Source organism: Amblyomma maculatum, chromosome 11 (genome assembly GCF_055883805.1).
Source record: "Amblyomma maculatum isolate TAMU_Amacu chromosome 11, ASM5588380v1, whole genome shotgun sequence".
Taxonomy (NCBI): domain Eukaryota; kingdom Metazoa; phylum Arthropoda; class Arachnida; order Ixodida; family Ixodidae; genus Amblyomma; species Amblyomma maculatum.
In genome coordinates, this window is record NC_139354.1 from 15,256,447 (window position 1) to 15,276,219 (window position 19,773).

At 45.3% G+C, this 19,773-nt stretch overlaps 1 protein-coding gene across 1 annotated transcript; it reads right to left on the reverse strand.

Annotated features, from left to right (window-relative positions):
- Window positions 1–1,110: 1,110 nt before the first annotated feature.
- On the reverse strand, window positions 1,111–19,488 carry LOC146172917 (uncharacterized). Its single transcript, XM_084583739.1, has 6 exons — window positions 19,404–19,488; window positions 18,973–19,079; window positions 5,348–5,490; window positions 4,997–5,095; window positions 4,607–4,684; window positions 1,111–4,045 (listed from the first exon to the last, which is right to left on the reverse strand). Exons 3-6 carry the CDS (start codon window positions 5,415–5,417, stop codon window positions 3,969–3,971), a joined length of 324 nt encoding a protein of 107 aa, XP_084439865.1. The 5' UTR covers window positions 5,418–5,490; window positions 18,973–19,079; window positions 19,404–19,488; the 3' UTR covers window positions 1,111–3,968.
- Between the last annotated feature and the right edge of the window lie 285 nt (window positions 19,489–19,773).

Consider the following 19,773-nt stretch of genomic DNA (forward strand, 5'->3'; position numbering starts at 1 on the left):
AAAGAACAAGCTAGCCCTTGTGTGACGTCACCCCCTTTCAAAGGAACTCTGGTAAAAGAATTGATCACTTTGAAGTTAATGTCTTTGTGTAAAATTCAAGCATAGAATGAGATCGGTGATATAAAGTAGTCAAGGAACACGTATATGCAAAAATCCGGCACCGGGGACTGAAAGAAAGACAGTCAAACGTTTACCGAAAAGCCGACGTCCACATATGAGGAGTCTTTCAAAGCCGTTTCTTAACTTTATTCTCCACAATGCTGTAGTGATTACGGAAATGGCCGGTAAGAGATTCTCTGAAAGCCTCACATTTGTCATAATGTGCAGAGGTTTTGTTGTTGTATGGAGTAAAGTGTCTGTCGAATAAAATATCTGGAAGTAAGGCATCTAAGGCCGCGCGCTTTTCCCGCTGATTTCATTCAGGAGAATCACGGATGATTTAGAACTGCTCTCAAAATGATGAGTGGATGACAAACCTTATACTAGACGCCGACTCTCAGAGAATATTCGCTTATTTCAAGGACTCGGAAGTACAAAGGTAATGTTATTATTTTTTTTTTTGGTGGCAAGCACGCCTTATTTGTAACTGACAGGGAAATCGATTATTCCCTTTTTAATTTATCTTGCATTCATCTGAGCCAAAAATTCCAACTACAGTTTATATAACAGGCTTGGGTTCTGCAGTATACGTAGGCAGCAGTAATGTGGTGCGTGGATGAGCCTTTTTGCCCATCTTCTACGTAGTCCACGAAATGTCAATAAGTATGCGACGGCTATGTGTCGTAGTCTCTGAAAACGCCAGAAAACTGAAACATTCTGTGTAATCCTATCTTGTTACACGTCCCGCGTAGCAACAGAGGATTACAATGAATAATCACTTCCTTGGAAAGCAGGCTGTAGAAAATGCCAGAGAGGATTATTTATTTGTGCTAGAAATCTTTATGGGGGAACAGTGCTAGATTTATTGTATCAAGCAGCTGTTTCACAAATCCAATTACTTTATCGTCAGGTATATTTCAACCCATTGTGTTTGTCATCTTCTCATAGCTTCTGTAGTCGTACTTAAAGAAGGGTGAAAAAAATTCACAATCATTATATTGTATTGTGACGTCGAGCTACCAAGATAACGAGGAGACTAAATAGTGGCAGGAACAAGAAGAACCAGAATGGTTTATTGGCAGGCCTTTTTATACAGGCCGTGGGCAGCGCTGCAATAGTAAGGTATTACAGTGCCTATCGTATGCATCCCTTCAGGGGAAAACAAAGAAGAAAGAGAGTTCAGGCTACATGATTAAAACCAGCGTCGTAGTGAAGTCGTTGCGATGGCTTGACTGTACGTGTTCACTTGTTCGGGGCAGGCGTCAGCCTAGGCTCAGATGGTGGCGTATGGCCCACTGCACTTGCGGGTGCTGCGTTGCCGGCGGAAGACTTGCTGGGGTGTACAAGTATGCCATTGCTCCGATTCAGCAGCAGAGCTGTTTGGAGCAGATGCTCTAGGGTCCACTCGCTCGCAATCGAAAGAAGCACAGTTTTCATCCTCGTCCCTGGTGTTCATTGCATATTCCTCGCGAGTTTAAAGATGCCTTTTGTTGTGTCTAAACACCGGACGATCTTCCGCTTGTACCACGTAGGACCTAGGAGCCGCAGTGGCGACGACAGTTGCTTTGTGTGACTATGTCTTGTTCCTATAGCCTCATAATTGAACCTTTATTCAAAGATGGTAGGCAATTACCGTCACTTTTATGATTGTGCTTCCCTACTTTGGTTGTCTATGTCGTGCTAAAATATGGAAGGTTAGCTTTTAGACGCTGATCCTGAAGAAGTTCACCTGGCGATCAGCCATCCTCCAAGGATGTACAGCTGTAGGGCAGGAGACCTAGCTAAAAGTAATCGCCTGCGTAGTCGGTTTTTTCATGATTCGCTTCGCCCTACTTTGCCCATCCATTGGAATGCGGATAACGAGGACTTACTGTGACGTCAGTGAAGTCATGTTTTCTGGCGAATACAGTGAACTCGTAACTTGGAAATTATGGCCCGTTGTCCGTTGTCTGTGCACACCTCGAGGGGTACGCCGTACTGTGCGAACATAACTCTAAGTGCTGCAATTGCACTCCTTGCTGTGGTGTCCACAAGGTCTACTGAGGGGAAGTTTGAAAGTGTATCATATATGGCACAATTTAGGAAGTTTCACCAAAATAAAAATTATCCACACCAACTCGATAACATGCACACACAGGGAAAGTACTCATGAGCAACGGCTCTTGCGGTTCCTTGTAAGAAAACGTTCGACAGGCGGCGCAACTCACTGAGTACAGTGATGTTACTGCTGAGACTAATCCAAAAAAGCAGGCAGCGTGCTTTTTCTTTGAATTTCGGCAGTCCCAGATGCGCCGCATGAATTATTGCTAGAATTTCACGGCGCATTTTTTTATATGACCATTTTTGTGCCCTTCAGCATTACACTATTCACCACGGAATGATGAAAAAGGCTTTAGTTCCCCTTGAAGCCTCTCACCGGTTGACAACCTGTTGATGACCACCCGTAGATACTCATCCCGAGCAGTTTCATCTGCCAGCTTTTGGATTGTTGCTTTCCTGACCATGGAACCCAAGACCGCTACTGCGTGTACCTCCACGTCATCCGGGGAACCAGAACAGTGGCCTCGCTAAAGTGGAGATAATCGTCACAGGATGTCTGCAAGATGAGATGCTTGCCAGGAACGTAATGCAATACGAAGTCGTACTTGAACAGTTTTATAAAATATCTTTGAAGTCGAGGCAGCATATCACGAATTCCTTTTGTAGCTGTGGACAGCAGAGGTTTATATGATTCGTTTGGATGAAAGTTTTTTGTGCATAAACGAATTGCTGAAATGTATTACAGCCAAAGGAATTACTGAGCGCCTCCTTTTTAATTTCCGCATACCGTTATACCATTGTCCAGCTTGAGTCAGCACACGGGATGTATATGCCGCAGGTCGCAACAGGCCGTTTTGACATTGCAAAAAAAGCTGCCCCCATGGCATCTTTTGATGCATCGCCCGTTATCTTAGATTGCTTCCGGGAATCAAAAATTGTTAGAACAGGTGTCGTGCTTAGAATCTGGGGAATACTTTTCAACTTTCGCATGTGGTTTTCAGTTCTCAAATTCTGAGCGAGAATTGAGAAGCGGCCTTTGTTATGCTGTTCTTTCAGACTGGTGAGTTACGTATTTGCCAAAATAGTTCAGCACACCGATCATACGCTGGAGTTCATGCTTGCTTTTTAGAAGTGTCCTTCAAGCAAACTTTTTACAAGCTTTGACTTAGGCGACATCCTTTTTTTGAAATCGACACCTAGGAAATTATATCGTCAGTGAAAGATTCAAATTTGTCGAGAAGGCCGCAGTGCTGTAATTGCTTTGTCGGACGCCCGTCCACCAAGCGCACTACTAATAAAAGTAATTGTGCCTCCTGGGCTAACACATACAAGACATTTTACGGTATAAGTTGACTTGCACTGCGAGTAGGTTAGGAGTCTGCACGTCACCCAACTCGACCTTTCAACTGCGATGTCTATGCAGTCTACCACCCCTCTTACTCGATTGTATTTTTCAAAGTGAACGGGCATATTGTTCAATACTTCCTCTTTTGAAGGCCATTCAATGGCTTATTCAAGAATCGCTGAAAGAAGGGAAAGTGTATGCACAAAATACCTGTGTACTGATGATGCACTGCATTGAAAGAGCACACCAACTGAACAAAAAGAAATGGCTTGCCTCAGAATAATAAACACTAACAGAACTAACAGCAACTAACACTAACACTAACAGCAGTCGCTTCCAACTTGTTCTCTCTTTCGTGCCTCTCCAGGAGCTGAACAATCGAGTTGAGAATGTTCATTTAGGAATTCCAGTGAAGGCATTCAGTTCGGAGTCTGTCGTGAGAAGTTCTGTGATTTTGAACTTCTGGGCCATGTCATGCAGCACATTAGCCTGCACTTCCTTGTCCGCATTCGGTTGTTTCTCTAACTGAGAGAAGATAGCACAGCTCCTCTTCTTTCTGTCCTGAAATGATAAAATAGGGTAGCGTTGGTAGTAATTGTCATAGCGATAGTGTAGTAGCAGTAGTAATTGTAGCACGAGTAGTGGTGCAGTAGTACCAATAGCAGCAGTAGTATTGGTATAGTAGTAGGATGAGAGATAGTAGTAGTACTGGTGGTATCAGCGTTAGTTGAAGTAGTAATAGCAGCGACAGCAGCCTATTTAATGAAAAATTAAACACTCAACGAGTAAGTTCACTATCACAGCTCATTATTGCCAGGAATACCAAGACATGTTGAGAGTCACAATAAAGAGGAGAATTCGGATAGCAACATGACCACAATATAGGTAAGATCCCAAGTTATTACAGATGAAAGGTTTATTGGGGCAAAATGAATCTACATATAAGTTGTAGAGATAACGACAGGGTGAAAAAGGTTTCTGTCGGTATTTCAGGAAGGGTGCAGAATGAGTTTGCAGGGAAGAGGATGGCACCCTGAAACACTGGTAGAGTCATGTTGGAGAGATTTTATGAAATATGATTAATCGACCTCGTGTAACAGTTGTAATATTGACGAAACTTACCAGTTGACATTTCTTCATTTCCTGGATGAAAACCTGGACACGAGTTTACCGCAGAAAGCCAGTCTTGGACAGGTCGATCTATAGTACACAGACATGAAAGAATTAATGCACAAATAGTTTCACAAGACAAGCATTGGAATTTGTTTCCAGACTACACACAACCCGAATGAACAATGCACCCATGCAGTAACTGAGTTCTCAAGTACGGTGTCCTGTGTACATTACCACGTACACAGTCGTGTCGCCTCTCATCAGAAACTAAATTGTGGTGCAGTGCTGGTGGCACAGTTACACGACATTGTGCCAAGGCACAGCTGAAGCATTTGAAGCATGCTCACTGGAAATTATTGGAAAGCAAACTGTGCAACACTTTCTGAAATTAGTACTTACCACAGCTTTGATCTCCATGTGAATCGACTGAAGGTGTGCAAGCGCAAGCTTCCTCCCGGGACTCAGCTGGACCTGGATAATCGGCTGAACGATTGTTTCCTGCAAAATTGGCAGTTAGGCCGCATAGTCGTGTTGAGCAAAACAAAAAGCCAGGGCATTTGCTACATCTTTGCGATGTATCACTCTAATCAGTGAAACCGCTAGCTTCACTAAAAAGCGCCGCTTACCAAACGCATAAGTGCCGTGAACCGAAAAACGTGTGAATGTCGTTGCCGAAATGATGAAAGGCATCGATCAAGTGCCGAAGGCAATTCTTGCTCTAAAAAATAAACACGTAAGTTCAGTGCGTACCGTGAGTGGCTCTCGCCTTCCTTCTGCTCGGTCGGGGCATTACGCCGGTTTTGTGCGTCCGCACAGGCATTTTCAGCGAGGGCGTGACACCTTTCTTCAGACGCGGCAGACGAGGCTTTAGGTGGTCGTCTTTGTAAGAAAACCTAGTAGTCACAGGAAATTCAGAAAAACAAAAACAAAATACTAAACGATTCAGTATGACGCGAAAAACATACCGAGATGGCTCCAGAAGAAGTCTTCCTGCTTGAAATGCTCGCTGCAAACGTACATCTCGGCGGTGACCTTTTTGCCGATGCGCATCCTCACGGCCCGCAACTTTTCAAGTTTATTCTCCTTAAGGAACGCGTGAAGGCTTATTTTTCCCGACACAGCACGATTTGAGCATTGCGGTACGCTGCACATGCGATTGCTGCTCGTTTTTTATCGTTCAGGCGCGTCCGAGGCGTTCATTGCAAGCAGGCGGCCAGCCATGCCGGGTAGCGTATTAGCAAACCATATCCCGTAGAAGCACTCGAGCAGACGACGCTCTGGCGCCTGATTCTTCTGAGCAGCGCCACCAAGCGACTTCACTGTAATTATATCTTGCCTTCAGTGAGATTATGTTACCGTTAGGTTGCGTTTACAGACACCTTTAAGTAACAATTGGTATGACAACAGTTACACTACGCAATTACTTTCCCCATAATCATTTCCTGCCTCGGTGAGTGTATGTTACCTTTAGGTTGCGTTCAGAGACATCTTTCAGTAACAATCCCCGTTTACAGTGAGTGTATGTTACCTTTAGGTTGCGTTCAGAGAGTTCTTTCAGCAGCAATCGCCGTTTAAATCGCTGAAAGCGTCGTCTGCTCGAGTGCTCCTATGGGATATGGTTTGCTAATACGCTGCCGGGTATGCTAACACCGGGTTGTTGCTTCGGAGCAGGGCCACGTGGCGCCGCTACCGTCGCTGGAACGACCGAATAGGCTTAGCAAAATGTAATAAATTACAAGTAGCACTAAAGCCTATTCTATGTTCACCTTGCACACTAAAATATTCTTGTGAATACCGTAAAGCACGCATTAAAACGCGCTAGAAAGTCTTACCCTACCACTTATTTCCACAGCTAATGAAATAGGTGGAACTACAAAAAAGAAAATGATTGCACCAGCGAAGTCATCCCATCAGTCGTAAATCCGTCGACTGCCGAGTGAAGCCAGTCACTCGACAGTCGATAAAACAAATAACAAATAACAAAAAAAGCAAATAAACACACCTTGTGTGTTTATTTTCTAAACGGCGACTCGTCTTTTCTTTTTTGCGACCATAGAGGTGGCGTTGTTTTTCCTTGCGCAAGAGCCAGAGTCGACGCGCAAGGACCCCGAGGCGGTATTCTCAATTCCCAAGAAGCGGCCTTGGCTCGAACGCGAGATGGCTCCCAGCCCAATGTTTTTTGGAAGGTAGGCACTTGCAGTGTCCCTTCTCTCTGTGTGTTTGCGGTTGTTCTCGGAAAGTATTAATGTGTTTCTTTTAATTTCGAGAGTGTCAACCTTGCCACAAAGGAGGACAGCATTTTGGTGGGGCCCAGCTGAGTGTGTGAAAAGGCGAGAACAAGGCCAGTTTTGGAGCGGGTGCGCGAGTGGGTGCGTTGAGCGGAGTTATGCTAAGCTTTGTGTGAGCAGCCCTTTTACCGTGTGTATATCTTAAACATCAGTGTTTTGAATTGTAACTTGTAGTCTGTCTTCCTATATATATGCAGATGCTTTTTCGTCCTACGTTAGCTTGTTCTGCAATATTATATTACTAAAGCTAACATTTTCAGGACTGGGTTACATTTGCAATATGCGTGGCAGCTTCGAGCTTGAAGGGATCTCCAACCTTCCGGCCAACCATTCGAAAGCGCCAGAAACGACGAGGGTAAACCCCTCTCCCTCGAATTCGGCGAACCGCAGAAAAGCGATACGTGAGGTGAGCGAACTAAGCGATTTACCCCGACCCGATTGGACTAATTAGATGCATCACCTAAACTGAACAATTTTAGCTCTATTGAACGGGAGTTCTTGTCGTAGAAACCTGTGCAGACATATCACTGTATCTTTATCTGCCGAGCGCATTGAATTGCACGCGTAATATGTCCCGGGTACTTGTGGGTACTGCCTCTTTATGTTTGATGTTCTGTGTTTCATTGTCTTCGAGTTGTAGTGCGTCATTTGGTTCAGTATGGCAGATGTAAACTACTGTCTGCTGAGCTGCAGTCAAAACCAGAACTATAGCTAAAGGAGAGAGCACGCCTTCAGGGCGCTATTTGCTACAGATGGTGAACGAAAAGAATATCTCCCGCCGGAGTTTCATGAGCCAGTCCAATACGTCAGACTGGTACCAGCGAATGAAAGAGCGCGTGCAGGAGAGAAATGAGAACACCAGTGGAGCGTATTTTCACGATAAGGGACAGGTGTTGACATAAGTAAACGGAGCATGCCTTTTCCGTTAAAATTAAAATCACGCCTTAAGCATTGGAGATATGAAAACAATATTTGTGTAAGTAAAAGGGCACTGGTCTCTACTACCGGTTCGCATATACCAGCACTGCCAGTTTCATGTAGACAACGCGTGAAAAACTTTAGAAGCAAAAGCCTTCTCCGTTTACTTTGATCCGCAGGGCTACGTGCATGCGCACAGGTACACCTAGACTTTAATGCAACACGGGAATAAGAGTTGATGGCCTTGAGGTCGAGCGAGCTGTACTCCATGCCGATGGGGAGCACACGCTGTGATGAGGACGACCTCATTCATCACATCCATGATTATGAGAGTTGAAAAAGGGAAGCAGGATATACGGATACGCGAGACGAGATAGGATTTGAGGCGGGCAACATTCATCCAGATCCAGATGTCATCATCATCATCATCAGCCTGACTATACCCATTGCAGGGCGAAGGCCTCTCCCATATTTCTCCACCCAACCCGGTTCTGTGCTAACTGCATCCACTTGACCCCTGCGAACTTCTTAACCTCATCCGCCCACCTAACTTTCTGCCGCCCCCTGCTACGCTTTCCTTCGCTTGGAATCCAGTTTGTTACCCTCAGCGACCATCGGATATCCTCGCTTCGCACTACATGTCCTGCTCATGCCCATTTCTTCTTCGTAATTTCAACTAGAATGTCGGTAACTTGAGTCATTTCTCTGACCCACTCTGCACGCTTCATATCTCTTAATGTTACCCCTACCATTGTTTTCGTTCCATAGCCCTCTGGGTTGTCCTCAACTTAAGTAGAACTCTCTTGGTTAGCCTCCACGTTTCAGCCTCATAGGTGAGTACAGGTAAGATGCAACTGTTGTATGCTTTCCTCTTGAGCGGCACCGGCAAGCTGCTAGTCATAATCCGCGAGTGCTTGCCAAATACGCTCCATCCCAATCTTATTTTTCTTGTTATTTCCTTTTCATGGTCCGGATCTGCGGTTACTACCTGTCCTAAGTAGACATATTCGCCTACTACTTCCAGTATTTCGCTACCTAATGTAAACTGCTGTTCTTTCCCGAGGCTGTTGAAGATTACCTTAGTCTTCTGCATATTGATTTTCAAGCCTACCTTTCTACTTTTTCTGTCGAGGTCATCAATCATTATTTGCAGTTCATCCCCCGAGTTGCTTAGCAAGGCAATGTCATCAGCAAATCGCAGATTACTGAGGTATTCTCCATCTACCCTTATCCCTAACTGCTCCCATTCCAAGTCTCTGAATACTTCCTCTAAACAAGCTGTGAATAGTACTGGGGAGATTGTGTCTCCTTGCCTAACACCTCTCTTTATGGGAATTTTGTTACTTTCTTTATGCAGAACTATGTTTGCTGTGCAGCCACTATATATGTCTTCCAGCACTTTCACGTACGGCTCGTCTACCCCTGATTTCGCAATGCCCGCATCACTGCCGAGGTTTCAACTGAGTCAAATGCTTTTTCGTAATCAATGAATGCTATGTATAAGGGCTGGTTATATTCCGAGCATTTTTCTATCACCTGATTGATGGTATGGATATGATCGATAGTAGAGTACTGTTTCCGAAACCCTGCTGGATCCTTTGCTTGATTGCAGTCTAAGGTTGTCCTGATTCTATTAGTGATTACCTTAGTAAATACTTTATATGTAACAGACAGTAAGCTGATTGGTCTGTAATTTTTAAGGTCCTTAGTGTCCCCTTTCTTGTGAATGAGGATAATGTTTGCGTTCTTCCATGGTTCCGGTACCGTCGATGACACCAGGCACTGCGTATACAGGGTGGCCAGTTTTTCTAGCACGATATCGCCCCCGTCCTTCAGCAAATCTGTAGTTATCTGATCCTCTCCAGCTGATTTCCCCCTTTTCATAGTTTCTAGTGCTTTCTTGACCTCGTCCTTCGTCCTTCATCACTGGTGGAACGTCTGATTGTTTTTCCCTGGTCGGGTACTTGAAACAAAAATTAGAGAAACACTAACACCAAGCAAATTATTTATTAGAACCCAACGTTTCGGGACCAACTCGGTCTCTTCGTCAGGGAGGACTAAATTTCGAAGCCCGCAGTAGCAGGAAAAGGCATATGCTTCCCCTTTCCCAACACGTGGCGAAGTCAATTATGTATGCGGAGGGTAGCGTCCCCGGATTCCTGTTCCCAGCTGCTGCTCTCTGCCGCATGAACCACCACTCGACGTGACGTCTTTTGAAAGGGTTGGTCTCCACATCAAGTACGCTCACCTTCTCAAATGCGATTTTGTGGTCGGCGCGTTCGCAGTGCTCGGTCTTTGAGGAGGGGAGTGTAGTTGAAGTAGAGACCAACCCTTTCAAAAAACGTCACGTCGAGTCGTGGTTCATCCGGCTGACAGCTGCAGCAGTGAACAGGAATCCGTGGACGCGACCTTCCGCGTACACAATTGGACTTCGTCACGTGTTGAGAAAGCGGAAGCATAGGCTGCTGCCTGCTACTGCGGGCCTCGAAATTTAGTCGCCCCTGAGGAAGTGACCGAATTGGTCCCGAAACGTTGGGCTCTAATAAGTGATTTGGATGGTGATAGTGTTTCTCTAACGTATGTAACAGTTATAATTGCAGCGGGCTTGGACACATTCCTAGGGATTGCTTCGAACCAAAGCGCGATGAAATATTCTTGAGCTGTGGACAGAGGGGACACACGCGGAGGCACTGCGGGTACGAAAACCACCGTAGTTGAGGAGCTTAGTACTGGACAGCGAGGGCTTCGAATACAAGACCGCCAATGGCGAAATTAAATAATTTGGGATGGTGGACACCAGGAGTCCAAGTTTTGTAAAGCGCGCTTCAGAAACTATTCGTAGTGGTATGCGAACTCAGGGCGGAAAGCAACCAGCTTTCTGGATTTGGCAATACTTACTGCATATCTGCGTTCATCAATCGGACCTGACCCGCCGACCTTAAGGTAGATGGTGCAGTCAATTGTTATGTGTTGTGATCACAAGAAGAACGCGCCCAGAGCTTACGCTTGTGATGAATGGGAGCGCGGATGGTGGTTCCTGTTCTGGCAGAGGAACTAATCATCATTCACTCATATCGATGCAACTCCGACAAAGCGGCTAGGGCTCGTAACTTCAGAAGACTCCCAGCTTACGTTGTTGTGGCTGCAGTAAGAAGGAAACAAAAACGCACGGGACTGCTATTGGCTCTGTAGCTGAGCCACCTCCGCTGCCTCATGCGTACAGAAGAGAGAAAGAAGTGAAGAAAGAAAACGAACAGGGAGAGAAAGACGCGCGCCACAACCTACGTCGTCCCCCACCGAAACGGTGACGGTTGCAATGACGGCCAACAAGATAAACATTCGGTAGCTGGCTAGCCCCCGCCGCAAGCGGCGTTGACCTACCGTCCCAGCCTCGTAAGGCCAGGAACGGCCACACCCAGCTTGAGGGAGAATATATCAATTGAGTTTATCTCAGTACTGACAGCAAATTCGCGCGAGCAGTTGTTGTGAGCCCATTTGTACAGAACGTGATTGTCGATATTGTAAGCGGCAAATGAACGATTCTATTATGTCCAATCGACCATGGATGAACTTTTATATAAAAGGACCACTTTTGGGCGTGAGGTGGCGGTTGGTATAGCCAAGGAGAAGAGATTCATGAGCGATGTGGAAGAATTATTGGGTGAGAAGAGCCAAGAGGTGCGTACGGTTCAAGAAAAGCAACCAAATTTGGCGCAAAACGTTTGCCTCGGAGATGGAGCCAGTGAAGCTGCTAGATGAACATTGAATTTCTTGCGATGACTCTCGAAAAGCTGAGAAGTTTAATGTACTTAAAGATGGGCATCCACGGGAAGCCCAAGGGAGTTTGGCCGTAGCAGAGTGCCCATACAAGATAAACTTGAAACAAGCTTCACAATCCCTACTGCGTCCTTCTGGGCAAAATAAATTGCGAACACCTAAGCCTTCGAAGGTCTACCGATGTTCACTTGAGATGTTGGAACTTCGAGAGTATGTGGATAATCTCTACCCTACGATGACGGTTGCAGATTCCCCACTGACGAAGCGATCGAGTCGAAGTTCGGTAGGGTTACCGGTGACTGTGATAACCGGCTGTTGGAGTTGTTTCACTTAAAAGAAATTTGAGAAGTTCTGCAACAGTAGGACAATAAGAAGCGTCCTACACTCCACACGCCGTACTAAGGCAAACGGTAAAGTTGAAAACGTCTATCCTTCTGTCTTCCATTGATTAAAACAGTGATTAGAGATAATGAACATCATGGCTGGGACAAGCGGAGAGATTCTTGAACAATGCTACGGAGTAACTTCGAACACCTTGCACAGCACACGGGCGCCTGACTCCCTTGATGGGGCTGGGGCAGGTAGGTCACCGCCGCTTTCGGCGGGTGCTGGCCTGCCACCGATTTTTTATCTGTTGTAGGCCGTTATTGCACCCGCCATCGCTTCGGTGGTGGATGACGGCTGTTGTTGCGGCGCGCGTCTTTCGTTCCCTCTTCCTTTTCTTTCTTTATTTTCTCGTCTGCACGAGCCAGTGGTGGTGGCTCAGCTACAGAGTCAGTGCAGGCCCGTGCATTTTCTTTTCCTTCTTGCTACAGCCACAACAACAACACGGACGCCTGTTTGTTTTGCCTCCATCGAAGCGCAGCCGCCGAGGTCGGGTTCGAACCCGGGTGCTCCGGCACAGTAGTCGGGCGTCTTACCACTGCACCACCGCGGCGAGGTAAGGCTGAAATACGTATTGCCAAATTCGTGAATGTGAAATAATAATTGGTTCACAGGAATGGAAAGGCGCAATATCTATCGCACTTGTATCTGTGGACACCTGAACTGCGCCGTAAGTGAAGAAAGGAAGGTGGGAGAGAAAGTTGAAAGCGATAGGGGGAGTCGTAGTGAAGGGCTATGGAGTAATTTCGACCACCCGGGGATCTTTAGCGCGCGCGGACATCGCACAGCCCATGGACGCCTCTTCGTTTCGAAACGCTTCTGATATCAGGCGTAAGGTCTGCTCTCTACAATTATTGATAATTGAGCACAGTGTAATTGAGGCATGATTCTACGAGAGGAGTGCCTCCGCAACGTGGAAAACCAACAAAAACACTAGCGAGATACCGAGTTCGCTTGCTGCAATAAAGGTACTGCGTCGGGCACACCCAGTCGCTGGTTGGGAAAAACAAGTTACGAAACAGTTTTCGACGACTGCCCATGCATCGCAGTTGAAAGGACGACCGATAGGGAACAGCATTACCTGAAACGATGACGGAGAAAACCAGTGCAGTGCCACTGGGGAAATTTTCGTGAATGCTCGCCCGCGGCCCACGCGGCGACCTTCCTCATGGTTTCACTTCAGCTGAGGAAGAACAAAACTTTTCTGAAGTAGGCGGAAAGGAGATTTTACCCGGCGTTTATTCATTGTTGCGCGCACTTCGTTATGTGTTGTTTTACTGATGTCCGCAAAGAATGTTTATGCTGCCTTACATGTTGTTGTGGCTGACAGAAGGAAAAGAAAATGCATGGGCCTGCTACTGGCTCTGTAGCTGAGCAACCTCTGCTGCCTCGTGCGGGAAGAGGAATAATAGAGAAGACAGAAAAGGAAGAGGGAGAGAAAGACGCGCGCCGCAACAACAGCCGTCGTCCACCATCAAAACGGTGGAGGGTGCAATGACGACCTACAACAGATAAAAATTCTGTGGCAGGCTAGCCTCCGCCGCAAGCGGCGGTGACCTACCTGTCCCAGCCCCATCATGGGAGTACCTATGCCTGCGTTGTTTTATATGAAAATTGCACCCTTCTTGGTTCTTTGCTTTGAATTCCTCTTTCTATCTTCTGTGGTTTAATGAGGGCATCAAAACGTCAGGACGGCCCCGTATAAACAACACGGTGGCGGGCTTTGCGTGTTGCGTGTCCATTCTCTTAACCACTCGCCTTTTTTTACGACCAAGGAGGTAGGGTTGTTATTCCAGGTGCAAGAATCCGTGGACGCGTGGTGCCCCGAGGTGGTGCTCCCGATTCCCAACGAGCGGCCTTGGATCGGACGCGGAACAGCTCCTACCCTAATGCTTCTTGTGAGGGCAGCACTTTCACATGTCCGTCCCTACTCTCGGCGTGTTTGTGTGCCTGTTTGGAGCGTATGTACAGTCGTCAGCAAAAGTGGTATACAACACTCAGCCAGGACGGATCCCGCGAAAATTGCATTGTAATGCCATGTAGCAGTAGAGCTATCTGGGATCGAGACAATAGGGGTAGTTCCCCATTTTATCCACATGCTTGTGTTACTGTCATTGTACCTGTCGTATCGCTAGATGACATTTAGATGCAGTTTTTCCGTGCTATGTCACCGGCTGAGTGATGTATACCACTTTTGCTCACGAGTGTACGTGTTTATTATAAGTGCGAGTGTGTCAACTTCGACACAAACGAGGACACAATTTTGGTGCTGCCCAGAGGAGTGCGTGAAATGGGCGTAAACATGGGCAGTGTGTGTTCGAGGTTGTGCGAGAGCGGTATATTCAGTTGATTTCTGTTCGGCTTTGTATGAATGTATTGGTTTTGTTTGGTTTGGTTTGTGGTGTTTAACGTTCCAAAGCAACTCAGGCTATGAGAGATGCCGTAGTGGAGGACTCCGGTAATTTCGACCACCTGGGGTTCTTTAACGTGCACTGGCATAGCACAGCACACGGGCGCCTTGCTTTTCGCCTCCATCGAAAAGCGGCTGCGCAGACTGGGATTCGATTCCGCGTCCTTGGAAGCAGTAGTCGAGCGCAGTAACCACAGCGCCATCCCGGCGGGGTTTATGTATGTATGTATGTATGCATGCATGCATGCATGCATGCATGCATGTATGTATGTATGTATGTATGTATGTATGTATGTATGTATGTATGTATGTATGTATGTATGTATGTATGTATGTATGTATGTATGTATGTATGTATGTATGTATGTATGTATGTATGTATGTATGTATGTATGTATGTATGTATGTATGTATGTATGTATGTATGTATGTATGTATGTATGTATGTATGTATGTATGTATGTATGTATGTATGTATGTATGTATGTATGTATGTATGTATGTATGTATGTATGTATGTATGTATGTGTGTATGTATGTGTGTATGTATGTATGTATGTATGTATGTATGTATGTATGTATGTATGTATGTATGTATGTATGTATGTATGTATGTATGTATGTATGTATGTATGTATGTATGTATGTATGTATGTATGTATGTATGTATGTATGTATGTATGTATGTATGTATGTATGTATGTATGTATGTATGTATGTATGTATGTATGTATGTATGTATGTATGTATGTATGTATGTATGTATGTAGGCAAGGAGACACAATCTCCCCAGTACTATTCACAGCTTGCTTAGAGGAAGTATTGAGAGACTTGGAATGGGAGCAGTTAGGGATAAGGGTAGACGGAGAATACCTCAGTAATTTGCGATTTGCTGATGACATTGCCTTGCTAAGCAACACGGGGATGAACTGCAAATAATGATTGATGACCTAGACAGAAAAAGTAGAAAGGTAGGCTTGAAAATCAATATGCAGAAGACTAAGGTAATGTTCAACAGCCTCCGGAAGGAACAGCAGTTTACATTAGGTAGCGAAATACTGGAAGTAGTAGGCGAATATGTCTACTTAGGACAGGTAATAACCGCAGATCCGGACCATGAAGAGGAAATAACAAGAAGAATAAGATTGGGATGGAGCGCATTTGGCAAGCGCTCGCAGATTATGACTAGCAGCTTACCGGTATCGCTCAAGAGGAAAGTATACAACAGTTGCATCTTGCCTGTACTCACCTATGGGGCTGAAACGTGGAGGCTAACCAAGAGAGTTCTACTTAAGTTGAGGACAGCCCAGAGGGCTATAGAACGAAAAATGGTAGGGGTAACTACTTAAGTTGAGGACAACCTAGAGGGCTATGGAACGAAAAATGGTAGGGGTAACATTAAGAGATAGAAAGCGTGCAGAGTGGGTCAGAGAAATAGCTCAAGTTACCGACATTCTAGTAGAAATTAAGAAGAAGAAATGGACATGGGCAGGACATGTAGTGCGAAGAGAGGAGAACAGATGGTTGCTGAGGGTAACAAACTGGATTGCAAGGGAAGGAAAGCGTAGCAGGGGGCGGCAGAAAGTTAGGTGGGCGGATGAGATTAAAACGTTCGCAGGGGTCAAGTGGATGCAGCTAGCACAGAACCGGGTAGTGGAGAAATATGGGAGAGGCCTTCGCCCTGCAGTGGGTATAATCAGGCTGATGATGATGATGATGATGATGCATGTATGTATGTATGCATGTATGTATGTGTGTATGTATGCATGCATAAATGCATGCATGCATGCATGTATGTATGTATGTATGTATGTATGTATGTATGTATGTATGTATGTATGTATGTATGTATGTATGTATGTATGTATGTATGTATGTATGTATGTATGTATGTATGTATGTATGTATGTATGTATGTATGTATGTATGTATGTATGTATGTATGTATGTATGTATGTACGTACGTACGTATGCATGTATGTATGTATGTTGTATGTATGTATGCACGTACGTATGTATGTATGTACGTGCGTATGTATGTATGTATGTATGTATGTATGTATGTATGTATGTATGTATGTATGTATGTATGTATGTATGTATGTATGTATGTATGTATGTATGTATGTATGTATGTATGTATGTATGTTGGTTGGTTGGTTAGTTGGGTTTAACGTCCCAAAGCAACTCAGGCTATGAGAGACGCCGTAGTGGAGGACTCCGGAAATTTATGTATGTATGTATGTATGTATGTATGTATGTATGTATGTATGTATGTATGTATGTATGTATGTATGTATGTATGTATGTATGTATGTATGTATGTATGTATGTATGTATGTATGTATGTATGTATGTATGTATGTATGTATGTATGTATGTATGTATAACTTTACTAAGGAGCCAGAAACGACGGGTTTAAGCGTCGTGACGCTGGCCAAGCTTCGACCCGCGGCTATGCCCTACTCTGAACTACCTAATTTGGCCCGTTTGTGGTGGGTTGTGAGCCTTGTACTTTTCGAGCGCACCCCGGGCCTTCTGGACGGCCCATAGTTGAACGTCGTTGCCTGTACTTTGCACAGCACTTTGAATTTCCGGCGGGTATGTCTTGAATGCAGCCTCGGTCGAGAAGCTGGCATAGTCCTACATGATGTGCCATTGGTCCGCCGGACCCACTTGACATACACTGCACATATCATCGTGTAGATGTCTGGGTGGAGGGCGTGTAGCACTGCCGAGGTGAGGAGTGACCAGGTTTGCATTTGCCTTGGGATGACCGCCTTCTCCCTACTAAGTGCCGGGTGAGGCGGCAGCATTGTCCGTCGAGTTAGGCGGTAACATTTAGTTCCTTCCTCGTAATTGGTCCTTCGGTCTTTTGTTTCGAACCACCACTCGAAACGGTCCCTCTAGGGGTCGCTGAAGGTAAGCGCTCGCGCCGCCGAATGGGCTGCCTTTGTAATCCAGTCCCTATACAGGGCGTATTAAACATTAGTATTTCATTTGTAAATTTATTCCGTCTTTCTACCAATATGCACATTCTTTTTCTTCCCTGTTAGCTTGTTCTAAAATACCAACGTAGTAACGCTAGCGCTACGAAGGCCATGAAACAACGGCTAAGGCTGATAACCCCAACGGTGGGGCAACTGCCGGCAGAATAAGCAAGGCTGATCTCACCTTTAGCGTGCGACAACTCAGCTCATATGATAACCTCACAATGAATAGACAAAACAATGAAACGGAAAGCCTTTTCGCGTGTTGAATGTCAAATCATAATAACATTAGTTCATCATCTGAACGCGTCATCAAAGCTGGGGGAATTAACGAGTTTATCCAAACTCGGAATTTCTTATGTAGCGCCGCTGTGGTTCTCTGACTTCACATTACATATCCAACCCGTGCTCCATCCTTCGGAAGGCTATTTGGAATTTGGGAAAGGGTAGGGTCTCGCCTTAAGCGGCAAGGATTCTGGCCAGTAGACAACTAAACAGGAAAATTCGCCTAATTTCTACCCCTGCACACACGTCCGTTCCTGGCAACGAAGCGGCCCACGAGTTAGCCCGATCTCTTTACTTCCGGGTAACTGTGGAGCCGCCCGACAACCGGAACATGGACGAGCGTCTGCAAAATTATACGGCGATTCTTCAAAAATACAAGTTAAGCAGGAGACTGGTATCACCAACGGATAAACGTCTAAACAATAGGGAGGCCGTCGCATGGCGGCGCGTGCAAGCTGGGAACTTTGTAAACCCGGTCGGGGCATATTATGCGCAGATGGACGATAAAAAAGCGATAAATGCAAGCACTGTGGGGAGAGAGCGACCCTCGACCATATAATATGGAAGCGGGTTAGCTCCCCAGGGGCTAAAACAAATATAAATTGTCGAGAAGCATGGGAAGCCCTGCTGCGGGGCGAGGTCCCTGCTACACAGCAACAAGCCATCCGCCTGGCGGGAAAAGCTGCGAAGAGCCAAGACCTCTCTGCCTGCTTCAGATCGCGGAGGTCTCCGCTCCCATCCCATAGGCCTGTGTGCCGGGGGTGGGGATTGGGGGCCTCCTTATCTGGTGGAAACAAAGTTGTTATCACATCACCAGCCCATGCTCATTTAATTTTCTTCATTTTGAGTCATCATCATCTTCCTTAGCTTGACTATACCTACTGCAGGGCGAAGGCCTTTTCTATATTCCTCAAATTCCCTCGGTACTGTGCGAAAACTTCTTAACCTCATCCGCCCACCTAATTTTCTGCCGCCCCCTGCTACGCTTTCCTTCCCTTGGAATCCAGTTTGTTGCCCTAAGGGACCATCAGTTATGCTTTCTTCGATGGTCGCCTACGGCAACCAATTTTGAGTAGAATATCATTAACCTAGGCTTATTCCTTCATCAATTCCGCATGGTTGTTGTCGAAGTTATATCTATTATTATCCTCTCCAGAGCCGCCTGAAACATCAATTTTTTCCCAATTTTAAAAGATTTTATATTACCTTTGCTACCACCCATCTTGACCTGTACAAGGTATGCAGTGTTGAATACATAAATAAATTAGCGCCGCATACTGAAAGAACTCGCAAATAGCATGCAAAGACTTCTATGGTTCCTACCTGCAAAAATGTAATGAATAGCTTCTTATATATTTAATTTTTCTCCTGTTTTGTGGTCTTGTTCAAGATATGGTGCACGATATAGATACGACATGGCAGTAGTATGCCTAGAGGGAATAAAAGTGTTTTTATCATGCCTGTAAGACACTGGATAACTTGATTTGTATTAGATGTACCAAAGCTAATATCTGCCCAAGAAATACAGTCAGGTTCAGCGAGAGATATGAATACACTTTTTCTCTTCGGTGAAAATCACTACACCTGACAACCCGCAATAAATGCTTTGACTTTCACAGTTTGATTGTACATGGATGCTAATGATTAATCTTGTGGACGTAGTGGAGCACCTTTGTTCTTCTGAAACCTGATTACATGCATATTTGAACTACTGCTTGCCTCCCAGAACATTGCAGCACGCGCCATCAAGGTACCTTTTGTCTTCTATGAGAAGCGACTGTGACAGCTCCAGCGACGTGAAGTGAAAGCCTGGATTGGTCGAGGCGGCAGTGCCATCCTGTGATGTTAAATTGATTAACACATGAAATAAACTGTTGATATAAGATTGCGACATGACTCAAACTACACTGTCACAGGAAATTATGTAATGTAAATTTATTGAGTTAAAAATATTAACTGGGATTAGTAGGAATGAAACGTTCCACTTATGGGTCACGGTCATACGCACTGGTCCCTGCTCATAGAGGCTCAGTTCGGTTAAAGGAGACTGCGTATCTTGTGGCGAACAAAAAATATGAAATATGTGCGTACTTGAGAAGGGCTATTGAAAGAGGAATGTAGGCC

Bases quoted from the DNA above. Each gene is read 5' to 3' on its own strand.
- LOC146172917 (XM_084583739.1), bottom strand. From the start codon at position 5,417: ATGCCTGTGCGGACGCACAAAACCGGCGTAATGCCCCGACCGAGCAGA. The intron at 5,096-5,347 runs GTACGCACTGAA...CCAATTTTGCAG, and splicing joins GAAGGCGAGAGCCACTCACG to GAAACAATCGTTCAGCCGAT. The intron at 4,685-4,996 runs GTAAGTACTAAT...TGTGTACTATAG, and splicing joins ACATGGAGATCAAAGCTGTG to ATCGACCTGTCCAAGACTGG.